Below are 24,943 nucleotides of genomic sequence, written 5' to 3'. Positions count from 1 at the left end.
GCAGTTTAAGTACCAGATTTTGTCTAAGAAGAAAAAAAAAAAAGATTACAAATGCTTCTGTCACTCAGATATTCCAATTAGTTTTGGAGGGGTGAAAGATGAGAGATTAAAACAACTCCATGTAACATAGAGAGTAAATAAGCTCCAAATCTGGAAACTCGTTGGTGTGTGCAATGAGGATGAGTGCCGAGTGCAATACATCCATGTAAAAAAGTGCACTGAAAAGAGCTGGGGTTATTTTCCATTTAAATTCATGCCTATTCAAAACAGTTATATCTGAATTTCTAAGAGCAAGCAAAATCACTATGCATTTACCATAATAAATGCCTTTTTCATCAACTAACAAAACAGAACAGATACAAATGAACCAATCAGGGATTTCAAGTGAGCTATCAGTGTTAGAAAAGCTACTCTTGCACATTCCAGTTGAGTCACCACAGATGAGAAAAAAAGAGGGAAAAAAAAGGGGAAATAAATTACTGTGTGCAACTCCATCTGCAAACTGCTTCTCCTGCACTGGTATGTAATAAAATGTGTTGCTAAGATACAAGCTGCTAAAGAAGTTCATTAAAGGACACTTTAAACAAAGCTGCCAGACTCTTTTCCTTTTAAAGATTGCTTATTTAGTTCTGTCCCTTGTGTTTATAATTAGGTCCTCTATAGGAGAGACTGTGTTCCATTCAAGTCCACTCAGCAAATAATGTTAATAAAATAATGTATATAAGGCACTGGCTTTGGTTGCATATATTTATGGGCTGCAGAGCTGTTGATAGAAATACATGTGGATTCTACTTGTATTTTTAAATGCAAAATAAATGCTTTTCCAAGTAGTTTCTCCCTAAGCTGGAGAGCAGAAACATTACCTTCTGCACCCAGCACTCTGACCTAACTTTTAGAAAATACTTGCAAGCAAAGAAAACTGGCTTCTTGCCTAAAGTTTGGAGTTTCTGAGGTGCTTCTCATATAGGCTTTTATGTATGAGTCTTTGTTATCTACACTGAAATAAAGGACAAAATTGTTTATGTCTTTCCCCTGGCAATCTTTCTCTTTTTCTACCTGTATACAAGCTCCTAGATGTCTGTTAATGATTTGCAGAATTTTCTTAATCTAATATATTCACAAGTAAGTCTATTTTGTCACATTTTATTGCCAGGAAAGATATGTTATCAAATAGGTCTTTATCTGATCTTATGCAAAATACTTTTAGTCTCCACAGTAACACTTGCATGGTAGGTGCATTTTGGTTTTTGTTTTGGTTTAAGGTAAGAGAATGGGCAATATGTACTTCTCTTTCAGTCACTGTGGTGAAATGATATCTAAAGAAATAATTTCAGCATTTATCTGTTTGGCACTTAATAACACACGAGGTGCGTAAATCACAGATGAGAGTTAGTATCAGTGATTATATAGGAAATGTTCCTTGTCTCTTTGTAACCTGCATCTCATATTAAATTCTGTATTGCAGTCCCCAGCATGTATATATTTTTAATTACATTTTCAGGCTCATTTACATGCGCATATTGGCTTTCTGCCTGAATGATATCAAAGAGAAAGACCTTATGCACACACACACACACACACAGAAGCACATTTATACACAGAGACACCCCAATCTGTACATTTCTAAGAATGGAAGCTTCTCTCTTCCTCATTCCTAGAAAAGCTTCTATTCAATAAATCTTTAGGCAATCTTGGCTGATTTGAAACCCTTTAGAAAAACAGAACATTACAGAAAATGCAGGTTAATCTCTGCTGCATGTCAAAACTATCAATAATTCTCACTTGAGTCAGTCAAAATGTAATATACAATTTCACTTTCTGCAACCTTATAAGATTTGTCATTGATAGCTGAGTTTGCACAGAAAGGCAATTCCACTCCTTCTCCCCAGATAAGAAGTAAGCTACATCACAAAGTACCAACAGGATCAACCTAGATCAATGTGGAAACAAAAATAATTTATACAGAATATAGATTTAACTTCTGTTTCAAGGCAAATTACATGCTTCTCCCAATTAAACACAAGCAATCAGACCAACCTTCAGGTGAAAACACTGTTCTGGCCACAGCCTCAATGCCCAGGCTCTTAAAATTGAATTACAACTCTGAAAATAAGATTGTCTCTCAAAAGCCTCAACTAACACCACCCATCATATCTACAGAGTTCTCAACTACGTATTGCTCTGATTTTACTGCAGGTGCACTTATGGCCATTCTCAGGTTTACTTTCATTCAGTCAAAGGATTCCTTTATAGTTTAAACTTGGACATATATTTAAGTCCTCCATGGGTTAAGAAAAGGAAAATACATCCTCCTGTTTCCCAGTCCTCTGTCTATTAACCAGAAGGGTCTGCCTGTACATGTGCAAAAAGCCCTGTGGTTAATATTAGATTTCAGTAGATGCTTACTATTGGCAGTTGCAGGTTGGAGCGAGAACTAAGCCACATCAGCAATTTCATGTGACACTCTGGAAATTGCTACTACATAACAATAAGCAGCTGGTTTAAAAAAGAGAGGGGAGGGGGAGAAAACATCTTTCACAAAGTACACTTTGACTCAAGAAGAACATTTCCAAATGAAAAAGTAGTCACACCCTAAGTTTAAAAAAAATAATAAAAAATAGTTATAAAAGTACACGTATATACAGATATATAAAAGAAGGGTGTGATTGGCATTGGATGAACCAAATAAGAGTCTGTTACACTGAAATAACTGTATACTTTATTGGCAGAATGACAAATTTGCATTTCAGTTAGTCCAATTCTGGTTCTTTTATGTTCTTCTTTGTTCTTATTTTAAATTTGCAGCCTACTTTCATACTTCCCTTACCTCCAACTCCTCTGAATGTACCAGTTGCCCTCCTTGATATCGTGGCCACACTTACACCATCTACCATGGCCTCGTCTTATTGATTTGCAAACTTCTACCCTTTAACTCTATTGATTAAAAATTTTGTTGATGCTTCAGGTTTTGTTTCAGGGGTGGAGGGGAGAGGGAGGTATCATTTTATAATCAAGTACAAAAATGTTGCATATTTTATCTTTGATCTCAAAGAGAAAGGCATAGAGGGAAAAGTTAAAAGTAACTTTGTATGAACATGTTTTTATATGCCTTCATGCTTTCAACTTGAAAATCAAATCTGCAGTGAGATGAAAATGGATTTTCTCTGTTTGAACATACCAGAAGTGTTTAGACTGATGCAGTAGTATCCTAATGGAAATGCCATTCAAAACCCTTCTCTAGCATCATCCTATGGAAAGGAGACATTCCTCTTTTCTTCCACAGATACAAGGAGTCTGTGCACCAGATCCTGAAACACGAGGAACTGGTTTAAACATTTGGCATGACACCGCTCTGAATGAACCAACACGTGGGATGAACCAGTGGAGATTTGGTTCCATCAAACCAGAGTGCCTGACAAAGACTACTGCAGAAACACCACTTAATATCTGACCAAGTGTCTACTGAAAAATTAAAACAAATTCATACTCCAAGATGCAGACTTCCTACATAGAACTGAAGTTTCTTTAAAAGAATCTCCCTACTAAAGTACTGTGTACATCTGAACAAATACCTGTTTGCTGCAAGCATAAATTAGATATTTTACAGTGTGTAACAAGTAGCAGATGTTGCTAGTGCAAAACTAGAAGTCAAATAAAAAGGTATCATTGGTGTAATTCCTTTTTCTGAATAGACAAAGGCATTGTAAGGAAAAATTGCTAAATCACAGGGATAATCATCATAGCCAGCTCCTCTAATGAGGCATCATGGGATTACTGGAGTTATTATAAGAGTCATCTTACTGAAGAAATTCAAAGTTAATTGAAATCAATTGTACCGTTCTGACAGCAGGTGTTTTAAGTGGCTAAAATATCAAAGTGAACTCTTTAAAATTGTTAGAATGAACGTAACATTCTCTTATCAACTCTTAGCCCTGCCAAGTGATACACTGTACAAGTACAGAAAAGTGTACAGTCAAAGAAAAATGCTGGAATGAAATAGCATTTCCCATGCCAGTCCAGCAGCTACCAAACAAAATCAGGTTCTAACCCCTCTAGTATTCATTTTTGTTACAGACTTGCAATTTCCATGAATCTTATAAGAGCAACCTAATGGCAGGCTGAAAGCCATATTTCCATTCCTCTACAAAAATGCCCTTTATTACTCTTTTTCACCGATATGAACAGGGAATCTCAATATGCTGTTACTGAAAGCATAAACAAAATGCTAGGATTGCCATTATGCAAACTATATTTGTGAGTTTCTCCTCCAGGGAGCTGAAGGTAAATCCTTCGCTAGTTTTTTCACTCTTTCTACAGTGGGCAAAACAAGCCCACATTGCCAGCTGATCTTGCAATTAAAAAAAAAAAAAAAAAAGGTAACTGGAGCTTTCTGAATTACAATCCAGAACTAATCTTTACTCTGATCCAATAAATTAACTTTATTCTGCAATTGTTCAGGATTCCCAGCAAAGTCAGCAGGACCTCAATGTGCAGAAGAATGGCAAAGTCAAGCTCATATTTAATACTTCTTGTCTTTGTGTTTACAGACTCAGTGCAGTGATAGAAAAGTTTAATACCCCACCTGGAAGCCCAACTCCCTGCCTCCCCTGACATCCAGAGCCAGACACGGGTGCAATTCTTGCCACAGCAATAGGGAGTGTTGGGCATACCTTGGGTCGGAGTTTGACATCAGGCTCAATTCCATCTGGAAATGCCTTTCAGATTTTACCTGAGTTTTCACTGAAGCTTATTAATCTTTATTTTACCTTAATAATTTTAAAAGAACCCAGCCATATGAAATACGGAGCTTTGGCAATATCAACTTGTATTGAGTAGATTATTTTACTCTTTAACTCATGTAAACAATGCTGCCATTTTCAGGCATAGCCCAGCATGAATTTCCACAAACCCAAAACCCACTTCTTCCTCTTCCCCAAAACAAAGAGACAATATCAGCACAACAAGACATCTTGAGCTAAACCACCTCCAACAACTTGCACAAGAACTATACTTCAATTTTAAGAAGTCTAACACTTTCCACAAACAGGCTTTGCTGGTGATCACCACAGGCAAAATACATCCAGTGATTTCATTTCAGATATACTACCCAAAAAACCCCCAAACCAGCAATAACACAGGCTGGGAGAGTCTGCCTGAAACTAATGTTGATTTTCTGCCATAAATTATGGCAAAAAAATGAGGCAGTGCACAAGTGAATGGCATCATGTCTTTCAGGAAGACATATTTTTATTAATGCACTCCAGGACAGGCTGTCTGAATTCAGAGTTCATCACGGTCAAAAATAAAAAACATAGTGGCCCACACATGTTCATTGTTAATTTTTAAGACCTGGCTTGCCGCCTAACACATCAGTAAGGAGGAACAAGTAACAAGGAACTTCCAGTGGAGGGTACAGATTTCTTTATTTTTTTATGCTGATCTATTAATTAATAAGAGACAACTTTCTAAAATTAAAAGACCCTTAACAACTCTTTAAGGACATAAACCAAGCAAGAAATCCATGTAGCAGAGCACCTCTGGTGTGCTTTTAAGGCCAATGCTGGCTCATATGATAGCTCTTTTATTTACATATAAATGCTTGTTGCTTGACAATTTAGATAAAAATGTTACTGCTACTCTGTATGTGCTTTAGATTGAAGATGTAAAACCACTGGACCAACTAATGGAGTCTTCACACATCATATCTTGTTAAAGAAGAGATAACCCACTCTCAAATGTGATGACAATTAATCAAAATTACAGCATCCAAAGGATATACTTGTGATAGAACTCTAACTTGTCTTTCTGAGTTGGATCCCAAAATTAGGAACTGATTGAAGCTGTTGTCTTCCTGTAATGAAAATGATGGATCTACAGTACTTATTTGAAAACACTGAAAAATATTAAAACCATGCTCAATTCTCTATTTCTCTAACCCACCAACATAAAAGAAACATTGATGACTAGCCAGAGATCCTTAATTAGGATGCAACTTTAAATCCAACTGTGGATAAAAGTCTACTTCATAAATATCCCTCAAAAGTTGACTTTGTCATTCAGTTCTTTCTTGTCATTATTTGTAACTTTCATGAAAAGGACACATTGCCACAAATGCCAATGGCTACAATGGAAAAGTGATGAATAGAGGCACTGAGAGATAACACTCACTCCTGCTATGTTTCTAACAGATGTAGATTATGTGGATCCAATCATTTTACTTTTTCATCATCTACAAGTACAGTTAAATTGAAATGCAATTTTAGGGTCTTTTGTATTCAATGTACGCATAATTAAAGGTATGCATTATTGAATTATGAATTAGTTGTGCCTAAACAAATCTTCGAGGCGGGGAGGGGTAAAGGAGGAAGGAATGTAAATACATGTGTAAAAATAACTGCCCTACTTAAACTGCATATTTAAGTTTACACTGGTGATTCCATGAAAGTGAGGGCTTGAAACCACCAAACAGCTCCACCATCAGCCCATCTGTTGTCTCAGGAGTCCTCAGTGCTCCTTCTCTATACCCTCAAGGACCCAGAGTTCATTTATAAGCCATTACCTAAGGATCAACTACTAACTGTAGCAAGTCAGCAAAGTTACATGATGGGTTTGTGACTTGTCACAAGCTAAGACCGCCAAACCCATTTCACTTGTGACCCCAGAAAGGTTTCAGTGTAGACCTCTGGAGGTGGCAGTCTGGAGCATGAGGACACCACATGACCAGCCAGGCTCTTAATTGTGGGCTCTTGTTGCACAGGATGTTGAAAACAGTAAAAGAAATTTAGGGTTTTGCCTGAAAAATAGGAGGTTTCCTGCTAGGCCAAATTTGCTGTTTACAGAATTTAGGTATTTTATGTTTGATTGCTTCACAGTCTATAGATTTATTTACAAGATTATGAGGTTGGCAAGTCATAAATATATGACGATTGTTTACTAGTTAGTTAGGATTATACATAAATATGCTGTGCAAGCTTAGCAAAAACCTTTTTTCCCCAAGCTGAATCAGAATGTTCAAACTGTATTTTCAAATGTGTCTCTCTGCCTTATCTAAATTCCAACATGACATATAATAAATAGCTTCTCATTTGCTATGATCATAAAAATTTAAACAGCCTTGAAATAGTTGCTACAATATAGGGGGAAATGATCCCCCTATGTTCCAAATACCCACTTAGAACAGTAAAACTATTCTGATATTGAAAAAAGAACACATGAAGACGCATTGTTGCAGGAAATGCTGTTACCTTATTTTTAAAAAAAACCTTCCACTCAGTTATGGTAGTATTAGAGTCAACAATTTGCTGTTTTACACTGCAACAAAAAAGCACTAACAGCCCTTAGATATCATGTAGTGTCAGATTTGCTTTTAAAAAGAAAGTATCTGATTTGATTCTATACAGTGATTAAACACCTTTGTGCTCTGCTGAGTAGGGTATTCTCTCCCCTCCCCCCTCCAAAAATGGCATCAAAGCAATCAAAATGGTAATGTTCAGCATGAATGGGGCCCCATCCCCCACCGGCAAACTCCGCAGACTTTTCTCCATGTTAGGAGGAACCAACACCCCTTCCTCACAAAATGGAAGCTTCCACTACCAAACTGAGAGTGCTGACAAATTCTCATTACAATAAACTGGGAGGAAAAGGGTGGCGTGCAGCCACCATCGCCCACAGGCACACATTGCACAGGCACTTTGCAACTTTACCCACAACTCCAGCAAAACAAAACAAAGCACAACACACGTCAAAAAAAAAAAAAAAAAAAAAAGAAAAAAAAAAGCCGGGGAAAAGCCGGGGAAAAGCCGGGGAGCGGCACACGTGGCTTCATTCCTGGTGCCCCGGTCGGAGGGCTGGAGGGATGAAGGGCCGCGTTGGGCTGGCGGGCGCTGTCCCCGGGCGCGGTGCTGAACGGAGAGCGGAGCTCAAGGCGGCGGCGGGAGCAGCGCAGCCTCACGGCCGGGCTCAGGGAGAGGCCAGCAAAGTTCAGCCCGGAGCTGGGGAGCGGGGCTCGGCCGGCACATCTCCCCTGGCTCTCCCAGCTGCCTTTCCCGCGCTGGAAGTGCCGGCAGAGGGGCAAGGGGCGCGGGGAGCTGGCGACTGGCAAGGCGGGCGGCGCTGTCCGCGGTGCTGAGTGCCCCCGCCGCCCCCCGCCCCAAAACTTTCCTCACGGCTCCTCCCGGGCAAGGCGGCGGCCCGGGGGTCACCCGGCACAAAACCAGCCAGGAGAAACTTTGGGAAGGGCAGGGGGCGGGGAGGGGAGGAGGTGGAGAGGAAGGTTCCTAGTTTGTTTTGTTCCCCTCCTCCGCTTTGGTGGTTTTTTTCTCCCCCGTCCCCCTGGCAGCCGAAACAGGTTAATCTGGTTTTATTCGTATTTTTGGAAGGGGTAGAAAAAAGTGAAAGTGCCTAAGTGAACTCGAATCAAAAGCCAACACGTCAGATCAGACCAAGGGAAGAGAAAGGCAAGTGGGGAGAGAAGAAAAAAAAAGGGGGGGAGGGGGAGAACCAAGAAGGAAAGAAATAAAGTGATCAATAAAAATCAGTTGTGTAATTAAACCCAGAAATGGCTCCGAACGGGGCTCCAGCCTCCTCCTTCTCAACTCTTGCTCTGCACATTACACAGAAGTGCACAAAGTAGCCCAAGACAGGAGAATTTTCCATATTCCTAAAACATGTCGACCAACTCAAAATGGACGCCTCATTTTTTTTTTTTTTACGTTTTAACTACTGCTTATCTTTTTTACTGCTAGTACTGAAATAATTCTTTCCCCCAGCAAGACATCAGAGAACCCGACCTCATTATGAAAACATGCATTTTCTGACTCTATGCAAAGGAAAATGGATGTTATATCCCCTGCCGCCAGTATTTTTCAGCTAATGCAGACACTTTTCGGATGTTTAGTGCATCGTAAAAACAAGAAGAAAAACCAAACACAACGGAATCGATCTGTTCCTTACTTGTTTCTCATTAAGAGCTGCTATTCTTGATTGCCTTTCATGGATTTGTTTCTTAAGATCCCCGTTCTGCAAAAACGGCAACAAGATGCATATTAAAGGCAAAGTGCAAACTAACCCCTGTAACGAATAAACTTGCGAGCTAGAAATTGTTCAAAGGCAAACCATTCTACCGAAGCCGTACGGAAGCATGCACACACAAAACACCCTCCTTAGAAAGAAAGCTCAGTGCAGACTACAAAATGAGATCTCTTACTGATAAAGTTTCACATCCTGCTGTCCCAGCACAACTGCGCTTATTACGGCAGGGATAAAATACTGAAGAAGAGGAAAAAAAAGGATCTGCATTTACCTGTGGATCTTGCTTCATCTGTGCAACTAGTTTCTATAAAAAAAAAATCACGCCCAAAAAAAGGAGGAATTAGAAACTGTTTCAAGTTTAATGGATTTTTTTTAAACGTATGTATGTGCGTGGACGGGGGAGGGAGGGGGGTAAGGAACAAAGAGGCAAGTAAACACTGCGAGTCAGTTTCAAGCAAAGCTCATAAATATTCAAGTCTCGTCCTAATCTCTCCAACACACACACACGCACACACGCACACTCTCTTCTCACACTCACGCACACTCACACCAGCACCGACCGCGGCGTCGACTCCGCATCTCCACCACACACACACAAAAACTCAGCCAAACAAGCCGCAAAAGTACTTTGGGGAAGTGCTCGCCATTGCGGCGGGGGGCCGGGGGTCCCCGCCGCGCCCCCCCGCGCCCCCTCCCCTGGTCGCTGCGGCACGAAGGCTCTCGCCGAACATGCAACACCGGACTGCGAGCCCCGATCGGCGCCGGGAGGCAGAGCACGGCTGGTCGCCTCAGCATTTCATTCTTTTACCTGGTGACATTGGATTTCCACTTTTAACGCCTCCTGCAAGCTGTGTAGCTCCATCCCTGCAACTTGCCGGGCACTTTCCTGCCACTTTTAGATCCCAGTGAAGTTTTTTTTTGTTTGTTTGGTTTTTGGTTTGGTTTTGTTTGGCTTTTTCCTGCCTTTCTTTTCCTTTTTTTCCTTTTTTTTTTTTTTTTTGGCTCTTTTGTTTTGTTTTGTTTTTTCTCTCGCGCTTTTTGCAACCGACCAGCCAGCCAGGCAGCCACCCCTCCCTCCCCGGAAAAATGGAAGAAAATATTTTTTAAAAGTAACTAAAAATTATTTTTCAAAAAAAGAGAGAAAAAGGAAAGCCAGGAAAAATTAAAAATAAATAAATTTAAAGAAAGGAGTGGCGGCATCAAGAACAACAATACTAAGGAAAAGCGGCAGGACAGCCGGCAGACACAAGTACTCGGTGTGCACGGCAAGTTCTTCGCCTCTTTGCTGGGGACACAGACTCATCACTCACTTTCCGCCGAACTGGGGGGGCCCCTCCCCGCCTGCCCCCGCCCGCGCGTCCCCCCCGCGCGCCCCCCACCGCCCCCGCCCCGCCCCGCGCCCGCCCCGCCGCCCCCCGCCGGGCCCGCGGGCCTCTCCAGCGGGGCCGTGCCGGGAGCCGGGCCGGCCAGGGACTATATTTCCTGGGAGAGCGCGCGCGCGCCGGGATCCGCCGCGCGGGGGGGAGAAAGTTGTGACAAGGCTCCGGCGCGCGCGCGGGTGCCCGGATGGAGCGGGGGCGGGGGGCTCGCGGCCTTGCGCATGCGCCGAGCGGCTCCGAACGCCGCCGGCACCGCCACAACAAAGTGGCGCTGAGGGGCGGAACCAGGGCGGGCCCGGGAGAGAGAGAGGGAGAGGAGTAGGGGACGGGGACAGGGTTAGGGATAGGGGACGGGGAGAAGGAGATAGAAAGGGGTAGAGGACAGAGACAGGGATAGGATAGCTGAGAGGGAGAGGGATAGGAGACAGGGCCAGGAATAGAGATAGGGATGGGGACAGGCAGGGCTACTACAGGGATAAGGATAGGGACGGGGAAGGGACACGGACAGGAGGGAAAGGACAGGAGCAGGGACAGGAGATTCGGCTTCCTTTCCCTTCTCTGCCCGCCCCGAGGTTGTCCGCTGGGGACTGCCCTGGGCTGAGGGAGGGACTACCCTCCCAGCTCCCGCCGCCCTCTGCTACACGCACTGCCCCTCAGTTTGTCCCACGTTCCCCTTCTCCAGCCGCTGGATGTCCTCTGCCCTTCCCCGTCCCTGCCCGCAAGGGGAGCAGGCGGGGCAGCTGCAGCTCGCCCCGTCCCGACCCGGGGAACCCCCTGCAGCCCGGGCTTGGCTGTCCCGAGGATCCCGGGAGGTGTCACCTGCTTCAGGCACTGGAGGGTCGCAGGGTCTGGGAGGATCACGGGGCAGCGCATCCTGTTTATACGGTTCCTCACTCACCCCATCCATCTGCTCCTCACCAGGACAAGCTGCTGCACCCCACGGCTGGTGTCCTCGCACCCCAAAGTGGGATGTCAAACCTGAGACATATTAAAAAGCAAAATGTTATTAGTGGAGATAAAGTTTTCTGGCAGATGAGATACTTTCAGGTCTCCAGCTAAGTGCGAGCATAAATAGGGGGTTGTAGCAGCTCAAGGGGAAAGGGATGGGAGTGTGGGATATTTAGACACATTTTCAGATGAACCTGCTGCTGAGGGATGGCGACGTGGACCCTCTGACTCTGTTTAGTTAGTAAATAACAACAGCGATACTTTTCACCGGCACGGAAGGGTTGGCTCAAGCGGACGCTCCAGTTCAGCCAAGTCAAGTCATGGTTGCGGCCACTAGTAAAGTATCCGAGTGGCACCAGATCATCCTGCACCACAAATGTGGTCCAGATAAGGTGTGGACAGAAACAGATCACCTTGATGTCACTTCTCTTCCATGAATGTGTGACAAGGCTCCATGTCCTATGGACAGACCCCACCTGAAGCAGCATCAAGCCAGCTCTCAGCTTTTTAAAAATAGATTCAAACCAGCAGCATGAATGTATATGAAGTTAGTGGTTTGCCATGCAGCTGCAGTGTTTTCCATGCAGTAATGGGAGTTGTGCAGTTAGATTTACTGTTGTCTTGATGCATGGCCTGAGTAGGGTTGGAAGCTAAAAGCAATGCTCAGAATAATTTTATTGATGACAGTCAAAATTTAGGGCACCTTGTAGCAAGCAGTTAGCTGATGGGGTGCTAGGGACCAGAACTTGGGTGCATACATACTCCCACTCCTGCACTGATTGAACACTGATATTTTATTCTTCACTAAAACACAAAACTGAAACTCAACCTAAATCATTAGTCAGTATTTAAAACACCATTGTGCCACAGTTATGCTTGGATGTCAATTTTAATAACAAAGTTCATCTCAAAACTATTTAAAGACATCAATATTTACCAAAACCAACTTACATCAACTATACTCTAATTAAAACTGGTTTCAGGTATAATGTATTGGGAGTCCAAAATAATGTATCCAATTTTCATTAAACTTCTCAGACATACTCTGTTCAAGCATAGCACAACTTCTTACACTAAAATAATTTGAAGATCCATGGTGAAATATTCTTAGTCTGCCAAAATTAGGAGTAAAGTCTAAACTGAAATTTTCTATTAACCTTACAATAAAATAAATTATTTTAGAAGAGCCTTATTTGAATTAGCAAAATTTGTTAAGGTAATGGGTTCCATTTCCAGGAGTTGTTTGTAGAGGCACACAGCTTCAACAGGTGAAAGCAGGAAGTTACTTTGACACTTTCTCTCAAGATAATATCCAGGTCAGTTTGCTTTCCATAGTGTACTTGATGTCTGGATTTAAAATACCAAAGAGGTTTTTAATTCTCAAACAATAAAATCACTTAGATGATGGGGGACTTCTTAAATCTAAACTACTCACATTTGTAAAGAAAAATAAGTCAATTGTGCAGATATAGGTAAGTATGAAAATCTTCCAATGTCAAAGAAATGCTATTTTTCATGCATTCTGTACAAAGGTATTTTGTAGTGTTAGACCCAACTAAAGCAGGGCTTTACCAGGTAATTTTGTACATTGGGAATGTTACCTTTGTAACCTCTGGTCATAGCAGAGCAAAACCTCTGTGAGTTCAGCCATCAACTAAAACTCATTAAACTAGTAAAGTATGATTTCTTTACGTGTTAATTGTTAATTCATTGACATTATGCTAGTTGATTTGTTTTAATGCATATTCCATTGGTAGAGAAAACAGACTTTTTCTCACCATTGTAAAAGAGTCACTTGCTGACCAGAACAAAACTAGCAATTCCTGTAAGCCTGACTTCCTGCAAAGAAGTGCACAGGTTCATGAAGTGGACAATTTGACTTCAAGTGATTATCGTGTCATTCTCCCCACAGCACTAAGACATCAACAAGAAAAGTTTAGAAATTCATTCAACATGTCCACCATTCAAATATTGGTCTATACATCCTCAGGGCTACTATGATGGGACAAATTTTAATATAAATATAAATTATAAACTGTAACCCATAATGAAGTGCATTGCTTTTCATTTATCAATGCTGCTAATATTGTTTTCTAGGGAAGTTGTGTAAAATGCATTAATCTGACAATTACATTTATGCAATGACATTATGCAGTCACCTATGAAACTGTTAACAGCCTTATGCAATTTACTTGAGGATTATGATGGCAAAAATCATCCTGCTTGCTAAAAGGATGCAAGAGCTCAGTGGATGGTCTTCCCTTCCATCTATTCCTCTGCATAAGGAACACCTACAGTTTAGCTGGGAAATGCCAAGTGAATTGGGGGGTAAGTAGGATGGCTGGTAGTGTTGCAGGTGGGTCTGCTTAAGCACAGAAATTTACAGTCAGTGCTAAACAAAAAAAAGTAATTTTAAATAATTATCATATGTCACGTAATTAAACACATTTTTCATTGGCTCCTGAAAAGATTTTCATTGCTCTTAGAAGTTGTGTGACTCCAGAAGTCCTTCAGAAGAAACTGCACCCCTCCTTTCTCCTAGTGGTCAAGATCCCATTCAGAGCCTGGAAAAGGACTTCTACAAACAAAACTACTCTGTAGTACTGGAAAAAAGGTATGTGTTCTACAGCAAAATATAAACATAGCTTTTCTGTTGACAAAAGCTTTTTTGGTTTCTGTATGACATTGTTTGGACGAGAACCAAGAGGCCAGTTTTAAAAGCACTTTCACTCATGAGAAGTTTAATGCATGTGAATTTTCACAGTCCTTGATAATAAAGTTACTTATGCGCACAAACATTTCTAAATCAGAATATTTATCTGCAAAAAGTTATTGCAGAAATGTATTGACAGATTGACCTATCTGAAGGGATTACCTAAAAAGGCACAGGACGGTATCAATAGAAAACCAATAAATAACACTTCTTGTAACGATATTTCCTGAATACAGAGACTCAGGACCAATGGTTGTATCAAGAACACAAGACACCCAAAACTTTTTTCTTCTGATGCATCTAATTACAGGTAGCCAGGAATCCAGCACCCAGGAGTTTAATCTCACACTTCAAGTCTCCCCAAGAGCTGATGATGTTCCTATACTATCAGATATTACAAGTGATTCAGAACAAGACTTGCAAAATTACAGAGGAGAGCAAGGCACTTAATTCTTTTTGGTAATGCTGTCTTTCATTACAGTTAACTTGGAAATTCACGTCCCCACATACCATTTTGCAATATTCTCACTTTCCTACAGAAAGTGCTACAAAGATATGGGGGAGTAAAGTACTGAACAATTACCTGTAAAGGCAACTAATGAATTAGTGACATTGCAAATTCCATGCACTTCAAATCCTCTTCCCAAACTGGCATGGAAGTAACCTTTTCCTCTTGTCAAAAGATTTATCTGGAGACTAGAGACAATGGTTAGTTATCTCAGTGAGACTGAGAGATGTAGCCAGTTCTTGTCTCTGGTGTAAAAGCCTTTGGGAGAGGCAAAATGAATCAGGAAATTCATTAATTCCCTGTGATTATCAGAGGGAAGGCATATGAAGAACAATGGAATGCTGAAGTCAGGTATGCAGGAGGCTGAAACATTTGTCTAAAGATCTGATCCTCTGGGTTCTTTTCTAAGTCTTTGACAACTTCACTGTCTCATTACCATGAATGTCAATAATCCCACAATTCCTTCACCAAAGTTGCATATCAGTCATTCTTCACAGGTTCATAAGGTTGCAAGAGGGATTGTGTCCTTTCCCCTCCTTTACTGGGGTAAAATCAGGGTCACACAAGCAGAATTTATTTTCCTTGGATCGTTTCTGCATTGTGCACTTGAAAGCTGAGAGGACTCCAACTATTAATGACGCATTGCTAGGCAAGAACAAGATCAGGCTGCATTGCAATTCCTTTGGATATTCAGCATGGGAAAAGAGAGCTTATCTTCTCAACCATGAAAAAATCTCTGCTGAATTTGGGCAATCCCCTTAACTGGAATTCTCAAAACTATTATTCCTTATGTGCAACTATCTTCCAAATGTAAAACACAACTTGAAAGAAATTTATGATACTGTTAGGCTTTAAAGAAGTATCAAAACTTTTCTGAACATGTTTATCTTATTGCTTTACTTCTTCCACATCCACCAAAATTATTCACACATACTGACTTCTCAGAAATACTCGTCGTATCAGTCAGGACAAGCACAAGATCCTTCCTAACTTTAAGGCTTTAGAGAGATATAAACACACTCTCCTGGCTTGCTTTATGGGAAAAGGATTACACTGAAAACTGTAAAAGTTTCAGTACCAATCTCACAGGAGCAAGGATGCTGTTCTAGTATATTACCATAATCTAAAGCAGGTACACATTTTAGAGTGCAACCAAAAGACTCACTTCAGCCTGTCTCTAAAACTTACTGCTGCAAAACTGACATTTATAACAGAACATCTTGAGACTTTTCTGCAGTCTTTGTCCTATCATTATTAGAGGCAAATTTCCTTCTCTGTCTTCTAGCAAGGCATTCAGGATTTGACTCTTGGGACTTCTCTGTCATTCTACATTCACTCACATCAGCTGCAGCCCAGCTCTGGAACACCGATTTCCTCAACACTGAAGGTTTGAGAGCCTTAAGACTAAATTTGTAAATGTATTTATACCTCTGACTGGATCCCAAACAACTTTAGAGATCTGACTTGTCCTTCAAAGCATCAATTTCTTTGATTTCAGGAGGGGTTAGATGGCTATATAGGCTTACATTCTGGCTTTTCTCTTGAGGTAGGAGCTCTTCTTGTCATCTCAAGTCCATTGTTTGCAATTAAATAGTTTCCTTTCCATTGTCAACTCTGAGCATTTCTCTAATTATAACAATATCCCTTATTCTCTCATTGTGTTATAAGCACTTTCCTGTTCTGCCTTTCATCCTGTCCTTTCATCTCTCTATTTCCCCTGATTTTTCCCAGCTATCTCATTTTAGCCTTTTGTCTAAATCACAGAATCAAACCCCCCAAGCAGACTCTGAATCTCAAGATGGACAAAATTCTATTCTATGTATAAAAACCCTTACTGACTTCAGTGGAGAATGCCTGATTCCACCTACTGAAAAGGTTTGGCCTTTTAAATGCAAAATGCTACCCGCATTTTTTTGCATTTGACAAACTACCAGTGAGTTATGTTCCAGTATAAACCATCAGCTGGGCTTTTGATTTCATTTCAGACGTTGGAAAAGGTCTGAGTTGTCACATCCACATGTAAAAGGACTTCAGAAAAATGCAGACATTCCAATGCAAGGAAAATAATCTGTTTAAATGAAACCTTTTGGCAAGCCCAGCAGCATTGCCCCCATGCTGTTTTTTCTTTTTTTGAAAAACAGCTGAATCAGTAAGTATAACATAGAACTTCAGGTAAAAGGGACACACAGTACATTCCTCTCTGGTCAGGAGCAAATGTGAAGGGTTGACTGAAGTTCTTTTACTCAAGCCCCGTAACCACACACTGGGTACATACACCTTATTTGGGGGCAAAGAGGTAAAGTCACCTCCATTCCATACCAAATTTATTTTTATTCTAAATACCAAACTTAGCTTTTGTGTGCTGCTGCTCACATATCATGTAATCCACAGTGTCTGGGAAGAGTTAAAGCAAAAGAGTTTTCTTCTGAGTCGATTCTTTTTATTTTGAATGAGCGTTTTGAATCTCTCTAAATAGACTTTTAACTCCATGTAAATGACATCCAAAGTGTAATCGAACTCCAGCACTTTGCTCCAAGCAGGAGCTGTGCCTGGGTTGAAGCAAGTTCTGAGAGTATAACCCAGCCCTGATTCACATCTGTGATGTCACTGTGGGTCAATCGCTGCCCACGAGATCTAAATCACTGCAGTGTGATTTCCTAAAGCTCTCACACTGGGCTAACATAACTTACTTTGAAGTGAGAACTGAAATTCAAATGAAGTATAATAATGCTGAACACTTCTGAAAATCCCTCCCATGACTTTGACACTGAAGGAATATTGTTAAATTGGATCAGCAAATTCTGGATGTTTCTCTTCTCACATTGGAAATGGTGCTAACTTTTTTTTTTTCCCAGAGAATCAAGTCACTTTGGGATGTACCAAGTTACATACATGAAAACGAAGAGTAGACAAATTCACTAGCCTTCCTTCCTTCCTTCCTTCCTTCCTTCCAGCCCCTCCCTTTTTTTAAATTTAAGGGTAGAAACATAAAACCAGGGGTATGTAGGCAATACAGCATAACATTGTGTCAAAGTGTAAGAGGTTCAGAAAAGAAACCCATCCTCCAAGTGAATCAGTCACTTGGATTTGCAATACTTCAACCCTTCCAGGATGTGTGCATTCATACTTGAGGCCCAGCTGAGTCCTTGAGACTGGGTTGCTCTTCTTCTTTGAGAAAATAAGCCTATCTCATCTGAATATCACCTATATTCCCAGGCATTTCACATTAATGAAGAATTTAACAGGATATTGAAGTTCATAGCACGTTTTCTCCTTATCTGACTCCTTCCTCAGAAATGAGCAGTCCATCCCTTCCAGCATCACTTGCCAGAGCATGTCTTGACCTCCTTTTCAGGCAGGAGGTAATGAGCCAACTGTTTCTACAGAATGCATTCTGAACAGTTTCGGCTCCCAGCGACACCTGGGAAAACTTGGGCAGATTGACAGACAAACCTGGTTTAAAGTCACAGTGATGGAAAAAAATGTCTCATGCTGGGCCTAAGGTTTCCCAAGCTGCCAAGGAGATTTAGAAACCTCTTTCAAACCAGAGTTATGAATTTAAATCTCCTGAGCAGTTTGGAAAATCCTTTACTTAAGCTTTCTAGTAGAGAATGGTAGGAGAGAATAAGCAGCTATCAGCCCAAGCCTACTCACAATTACACCACACTCTTATGGAAGTGGTACCTGTGCCACTAACGTCTTCACCAAACAAGTCATCTGTCACAGGGGAAATCTTTTTCTGTGTTTGTTTGTTCTACTACCATAAAAACCAGGCCTGGCTCTGGTAAAGGCAACAAACTTTTTGTTCTCTGTCATCTCCTCATGGTCAGTGTAGAAGAAGCACTGGCACCTGTCACCTTGGCTCCATCCCAACTGACTCAGATGCCTGATGCCACATTTTGCTCTTACACAAAGTGCATGCACATCTATTCCCAAGGTTTTGTTCTCCCATGCAGGATTTAACCCAAAGCCACTTTTACTTCAAAGGAAAATATTAAATTAATTTCTGTGGCAGAAAGCAACAGGGCTTTGTAGTGCAATGAACAGACAATGCCCCAGCAGGGAGCAAGAGGAGCATTACAATGAAGCCTTCACCTCTCTCTGGCTCTATGCAAAAGTTCCCAGCAGTACTGAGACATATTTTCACAGGACAGTCAAATTTCTGCTGAATGGGATGAAAAGATGAAGCAGCCTGTTTCACTGTATTCAGCAGGCTCCTGCATACAGAAGTCTTGCTTAACATTTCTGCTGAACAAAGCCCTAGGGCAGAAAATATATTGAACTCCCACAGTGGAGTCCCAGTAATAGCTTTTTGAAACCATATCAATTTGTATCATTTGCAGAGCATGGATATTTAATATGGTTTTAATTACAGAAAACTCCTAGACATTGTACTTCTTTTGTCTCTTCATCCTCACCCTCTTTCAATGTTGTTGCTGCTGCTGTTGTCCTTCACTTCCAGTTTCACTGTCTTGCAAGACTGATCCAGTCCCCAGAATCCTTCTATCACTCTGCTTTGAAGAAGAGAATTTAATTCCTTTTGTATGTTGAGGTGAATTTGTACATAACACTCATTCAACAAATTTTGCTCTAAGGATCACTCTGGGAATATATTCAGATCAATACCATCCCTGTTAATATCACTGGAAAGCAACATTGCTAAGCACCACAGAGCGAGGCTGTGGGAATATCATCTTCAAAATACAGGGTCTGAGAAAGTCAAATGAGAAGTGTTGAGCAACAGGATATTGTTCATGCAGTCCATGCACTCATTCTCTGGAGCAGGGTACACTAATTATCTCCTAGTATTGCAGCAGCACACACATAGGCTCCCCACAGCTCCAAAGAATATTAAAAACTACATTCTGCATTCTCAGGGTTTTTTTTTCCTTAAATAAACATAGTGAGGTTCCTTAAATAGTCCCCTCTGCACTAAGCGTAAGTGCAACAAAAGATGTGCAAAGACTAAACACAACAGAGCATTAGAAAAAACAGATTAAACCCTTGTGGGAATGAGGCTTTCTCTCCTGACCACCAATATTCTAGTAAGGCATTAAAGTGCTCTCACTTTGCTCATAAGCTCTCTCCCAAAAGATCGTAAAATGAAAGGTTTCTGAGTGCTTTCCAAAAGTCACCAGGACTGTCAAAATAAAGGAGGATGATGGACACTGGGTATACACAGGCCATGCTTGTGCTACTTCCCCAGGTAGGTAAACATAGAAACCTCTCAGGTGTAGTGGTGTCTCCACAGGAGATCCTGTCCCCCAGCCTTGCCCACACTGCCTTGGTGAGAACAACAATATTGAGTGACACACAACCCAAAAATGGATGCAAATCTCCAAGCTACAGCTCATGCAAGTTAGCCGAAAAGGCCACTGATGTCCTGATATTTCCTGTTTTCCACACTAAATTCCCAGCTTATATGCTTTCCCTGTCTTTTTCTGGGCTAAATGTCAGTCTTCCTGTCCCTGCCCCAGTTAAATACTAGGTGAGTTGTGTAAGGATGCCAAGCACATCCTTGGCTATGTTCTGTGATGCCTGTTTTACTCTTTTAATGTCTCTGTAGAAACGTTTTTTACACATTGGCCCATTCTTGCAAGACTGGCATTTTACTTGCTTTTTCAAACATCCTTTGTTTGGGACCTAAATCCCCTTCTAGTCCTTTTATCTATGGGGAAAAACCTGCAAACATATCCAAGGCATAGGACAAAACTAGAATCCAAGAGCAAGCAAAAGGAAGCCTAAATTTGCTTTGAGAACAGCTCATGATTTTTTTATTCAGTCTCATGACTAGCCAGGAACAGGCTGACTCATGATGTTTGAGTGCCCTGGCTCAGCAATCCTGGGTTTGCTGTTAGAATGTCTGTGTGCGTCCTCTGGTCCCCATGCTCCTTCATCTCACCCTTGGCTGATTCGCATTGCTATGGAAATACATGATTATAAAAGTTAAAGGTGAAAAATAATGAAAAATAACTTGGACCTAAATAAAATTACTTGGAAAGTTGTCTCCTGTACTGTCTGGCTTCTCTTCCTAAAGGTTTTCCTTCAAATTCCCAGCTGCAAATATATACTGTAAAAACACATCACAAAAATAAATGTGTTCTTATTAGAAGGGCTGGTCCAGCAAGTTTCTGTCCTCGCTTTCCCTCAGTGATGAGTCCCTTTAGGATCACTTTGCAGCAACCAAGTTAAACAAGCCAACAAGTTTTACTGGGATGTACGTTTTTCCTCCCTTGATTCTACAGGACAGGAAGTGATCCCATGGGTCTTTTCCCTTCTATTTCTTAATTTTTGTCAATCTGTTATGATGTCAGTGATACAATGCTTGTTTTTTTATGTTAGGCTCTGAAACACACAACTGACTTTGCTGAAAGCATTCCACACTCATTTGCTCAAACGCCATAGGAAATTATGAAAATTATGAAATTAGTATTTGTTACTAACAACATTTTTGTATACAGCTGATGTAAAACATCCTCAGTTATTGGTTCAAATGTTATACCTAAAACACTAACAAGAATCCAGCAGTAAACATCAGCAGAATAGCAACCAGAGATCTCACTTCAGGTCTGGGCATCTGTTTTACAGTATGAAATACCATCAGTTTTGAAACAGGATACTGCAGCCAACAAGAAAGATGGAGAGACGCTATGTACAAGGGCCTGGAGTGACAGGACAAGGGGAAATGGCTTAATACTGAGAGAGAGTAGGGTTAGTTTAGATATTCCCTGTGAGGCCAGGGAGACCCTGGCACAGTTGCCCAGAGAAGCTGTGGCTGCCCCATCCTTGGAAGTGGCCAAAGCCAGGTGGGATGGGGCTTGGGGAAACCTGGTCTAGTGAAAGGTATCCCTGCCAATGGCAAGGGATGGGAAGAGATGAGCTTTAAGGTCCCTTCCAACCCAAACCATTCAGGGATTTTGTGATTATTCTATATAATGAAAAAGAAATTAATAAAATTCTTGCAGAACTAGAGAGAAATTCAGTGGGGACAGAGTAAGAAGAGCACTATTTTCACTAGCCACATGTTTTAAGGAAAAAATTATATTTGAGCCCAGCCTTCACCATCTTAGAAACATCATATTCTCACTGAGCTTGGGAGGAAGTCAGTGAGCACAAATATAGGATGGTTGTCTTGACAGGCTGCAGATATAAAGAACTGCAGAAAAATCATATGTGGCAAAGGTGTTCCAGATGGCCACAAAGAAACTGTTTAAACCAAGTTCACTAATTCTTGCAATATAGAAGCTTGCAGTGAAGAAACTCAACTTCTACTTGGTTCTGCATTCAGCTTTGGGAAATCAACGTATTATAAATTTGAATCCATTCAGATAAACAGATGGTTTAGAAAACGTGTCCTCCTTCCTGCTTATACATAATCTGAAGACAACTGAGTATCTGTCTATCTATAGAATCATAGAATGGTTTTGGTTGGAAGGGACCTTTCAAGGTCATCTAGCCCAATCCCCTTGCCACAAGTAGGAACATCTTTATCTAGCAAATATGGAAAAATATACTTCACCTGGCTCAAATCCATAGTTCCTATCCCAGCCAGAGCTAAAGAAGCCCTTTAGCTTGTCCAAGAGCAAGGGTGTATTACATGCCAGCATCCAGATGGACTAAAAAATGCAGTATAAAGGGCCACCATCCCAGCAAGAGTCCTGACAGAGCTGTGTTTAGATGACCAGACTGTGACCGATACAAAAGCTCAGCCTGAGAAATCTGAGCAAACTCAAGGCACACACAAAATACTCCAGAGCTTGGAATTCTAACAGAAAATAGGAATCCTAGCTATTTCTTCACTGAAACAGGTGGAAAGAGGACTGAGAGACGGAGAGAACCTGCTACCATCCTTCTACTGCTCAGTGGAAGGTACCAGGAGCTGTTTGGAAAAGGAAGAAAGTAGCAAAATGTTGTGGGGAGTAAATGTGTGGGCACTTGTTCTTAGGAACAAAATGGATCTGGGAAGAAAATGTGACTCCAGGAGGCCCATCTGAGTCATAGTGCCTCTTTACCACCTCTTTTTTATGGCTGGGGCTTGAAGTCACAAATCTGGCTCAAAACTCTGTTATACTATGTATAATAAAAATATAACAACCATCTAAGCCCTACTCAGTTAATTTACTACTATCACCTTGATATCAATTTTAATTTCAGTGAAAACAACACTAATTGTTAGCAGATTTTACCAGTCCTCAGAAAGGCTGAAGCCCAGACTTCAGATACGAAAGCGATGGTATAATGGAGTGGAACAGCTTGATTATCATTGTTAGTTATCTTTGTTATCTTTGCTACAATTCAGATGGGAACAGAAAACATTAATTAATGTAAAAATTACAGATTTAAAACTACTCTCTCCAGAATGGTTATACTATCAACAGCATAGGTGAGTATTTTTTTATATATACATGTAAACATCTTTAGAAGAAAATCATCATGGCAAAGTATCGTAGGACACCAAGGACAAAATACTGTGATGAAATCAGCAGTGGAGCAATAATAATTTGCTTGGCCAAATCAGACAGATAAGTTAATCCAATTTACAATTTAAAATAAAATTCAATCCTATATATTGACATTATATTTGTCTCTTATCTCACAGACAATTGTGTATATTGACATGATATCACACAGACAATTAATACACAGTGGATAAATGGTATTTACATAAGTATTCATGTCTGCATGCATACAGAAATACCTAGACACTCACATATATGCCCAAAACCACATATCTGAGTGCAAGGTCTGCTCCTGAGCTTGCTTTAGTCATTCAAATGTGGCTTCCAAACACTCAGGGCAGCACTCAGTCTGTGAGTGGAACCATCTCCCCGAGGCTCACAGGCTTGGCATGCTGCTCCCAGATTTCATTATAATCATCACTTCCAAGCTCTTCTTGAAGAGAAACTCTGTTGCCAGGACTCTTTAGAAACCTGAGGCAGACACCTCTTCATTTAAACAAGCATTGCTTTGCTGAAATCAAAAGTATAACTAAGAAAACAGTGTTTACAGGGAGACCACTTACAACCAGCAATTCTAATTCTAAAAGCCCTGATAATGTTTCAGCTTCTACTGCTAGCACTAACCACTCTTACACCAATGATATCAATTAAACAAACTTCTTTATCCCTAGTGTAAAAACATTGGGACTAAAAATAAATCTGTTACAAAATACGTATTTTGTTTACACATATTTACACAGACCTCAGATCTGCATATATGCAGTACCAGAAGGGTAAAGCCATCTGATGCAGAAGATCAGCAAAGCAATCTGTAGGCTCTACAGGGGCCAGAAAAGAAACATTTGTATGGTGGCAAACAACATTATGCAAGACATGCATGTGCTTTAGTTTGTAATGGAGAAACAGTTGTGTAAATTGTGTATCCAGAGAGACTGACAGCCGTCGGCCCTGCACACAGACAAAAAGAAATCTCTCCTCTATGTATTTATCAAGATTTCAAAGCTCAGGGCTACATCCTTCCTACTTCAGGATTTAACTGACTTCCTCCTCAGCCCTTTTTTTCTTCCTTTTTTTGTCTTTTTGTTTCCCCCTCTCTCTATTTTTTTAAATGTTTTTGGGGCTTTTTTGTTTGGTTTGGTTTGGTTTGGTTTTTTTGGTTTGTTTTTACCACATCTCTGGAATTTGATGTTGGAGGCAGTAACTTGCCCCTTATTTTCCGTGATCTGCTTCTTGCAGCCCTGCCCCTCTTGTCTGCTCACAGCACATGATGTGTCAGCAAAGTGAGTATGGTATTCTCCTCTCACTGAGGAGGAATGTAATGGGGGAGGAAAAAGGGTGGAAAAGCCTTTCTCCCCCCGCTTCCCCAGTGCAGCCTGCTGGGAGATGTAGTCAAGCTGCAGCTGCCGTGGAACAAAGGAGCACGGGGGCTGCTGGAAGAGGCCACAGCATCGAGACCCTGCTGGGGTACCTCTGCAGGGCAGCTGGCCAAGGACAACCTCCAAGAGCCTCGTGGCAAGGGATGCGGCTGGGAGGGGGGAAAAGAGGATCCCGCAGGAGAGCTTGCTCCCTCAAATCCTCTTGGCTTCATTGTTCTCGGGCTTTGGCCAACTTTGTGAAAAGGCCTGATCCGCATGTGCTGTGGGACGAACTGGGACAGGGAGATGACATGTCACCCCTCTCGGTGTGTTAGGGCCCAGGCAATGGGAATTGTGGCTCCTCAGCCTTGGGTTACCAAGCTGGAAAACTTCTGCCCTCCTTTGTGTTTGTATATGGGTCATAAAATGGGAGCAGGAAAAATCATTCCTTGGATTTGATACTGTTCAACATCACATCTCACCAGGACAACACAATGTTCTTCTCAACTTCTAACACATTAATTTAAATATTTCTAAACGAAAAATTAAGA

At 41.3% G+C, this 24,943-nt stretch overlaps 1 protein-coding gene and 1 long non-coding RNA gene across 7 annotated transcripts in view; one reads left to right on the top strand and one right to left on the bottom strand.

Annotated features, from left to right (window-relative positions):
• The window catches only part of PHF21B (PHD finger protein 21B), a 165,016-nt gene extending 154,629 nt beyond the window's left edge, over positions 1-10,387 (bottom strand). For 2 of the 5 annotated variants that reach the window (XM_085049762.1, XM_085049763.1), the window contains exons 1-3: positions 9,839-10,387; positions 9,206-9,334; positions 8,953-9,018 (exon numbers count right to left, since the gene is read on the bottom strand). In XM_085049762.1, the coding sequence (XP_084905888.1) occupies positions 8,953-9,018; positions 9,206-9,334; positions 9,839-9,892 (249 nt within the window). In that variant the 5' untranslated portion in view covers positions 9,893-10,387. The remainder of the gene's footprint in view (positions 1-8,952; positions 9,019-9,205; positions 9,335-9,838) is intronic. The other 3 variants (XM_085049765.1, XM_085049764.1, XM_085049767.1) reach the window with 3 other exon arrangements.
• A 348-nt stretch (positions 10,388-10,735) lies between these two features.
• Positions 10,736-14,724, top strand: LOC146442930 (uncharacterized). 2 transcript variants are annotated; one of them, XR_014849425.1, is made up of 3 exons: positions 10,736-11,749; positions 13,847-13,971; positions 14,381-14,724. It is a non-coding gene; the product is annotated as an uncharacterized LOC146442930 (long non-coding RNA). The 2 variants fall into 2 exon arrangements; XR_014849424.1 differs by having other exon boundaries at positions 13,844-13,971.
• Positions 14,725-24,943: the final 10,219 nt, after the last annotated feature.

This window comes from Lichenostomus cassidix, chromosome 1Ab, assembly GCF_008360975.1.
Source record: "Lichenostomus cassidix isolate B80296 chromosome 1Ab, HeHo_3.0, whole genome shotgun sequence".
Taxonomy (NCBI): Eukaryota; Metazoa; Chordata; class Aves; order Passeriformes; family Meliphagidae; genus Lichenostomus; species Lichenostomus cassidix.
This window is presented reverse-complemented; position numbering and strand designations above follow the sequence as displayed.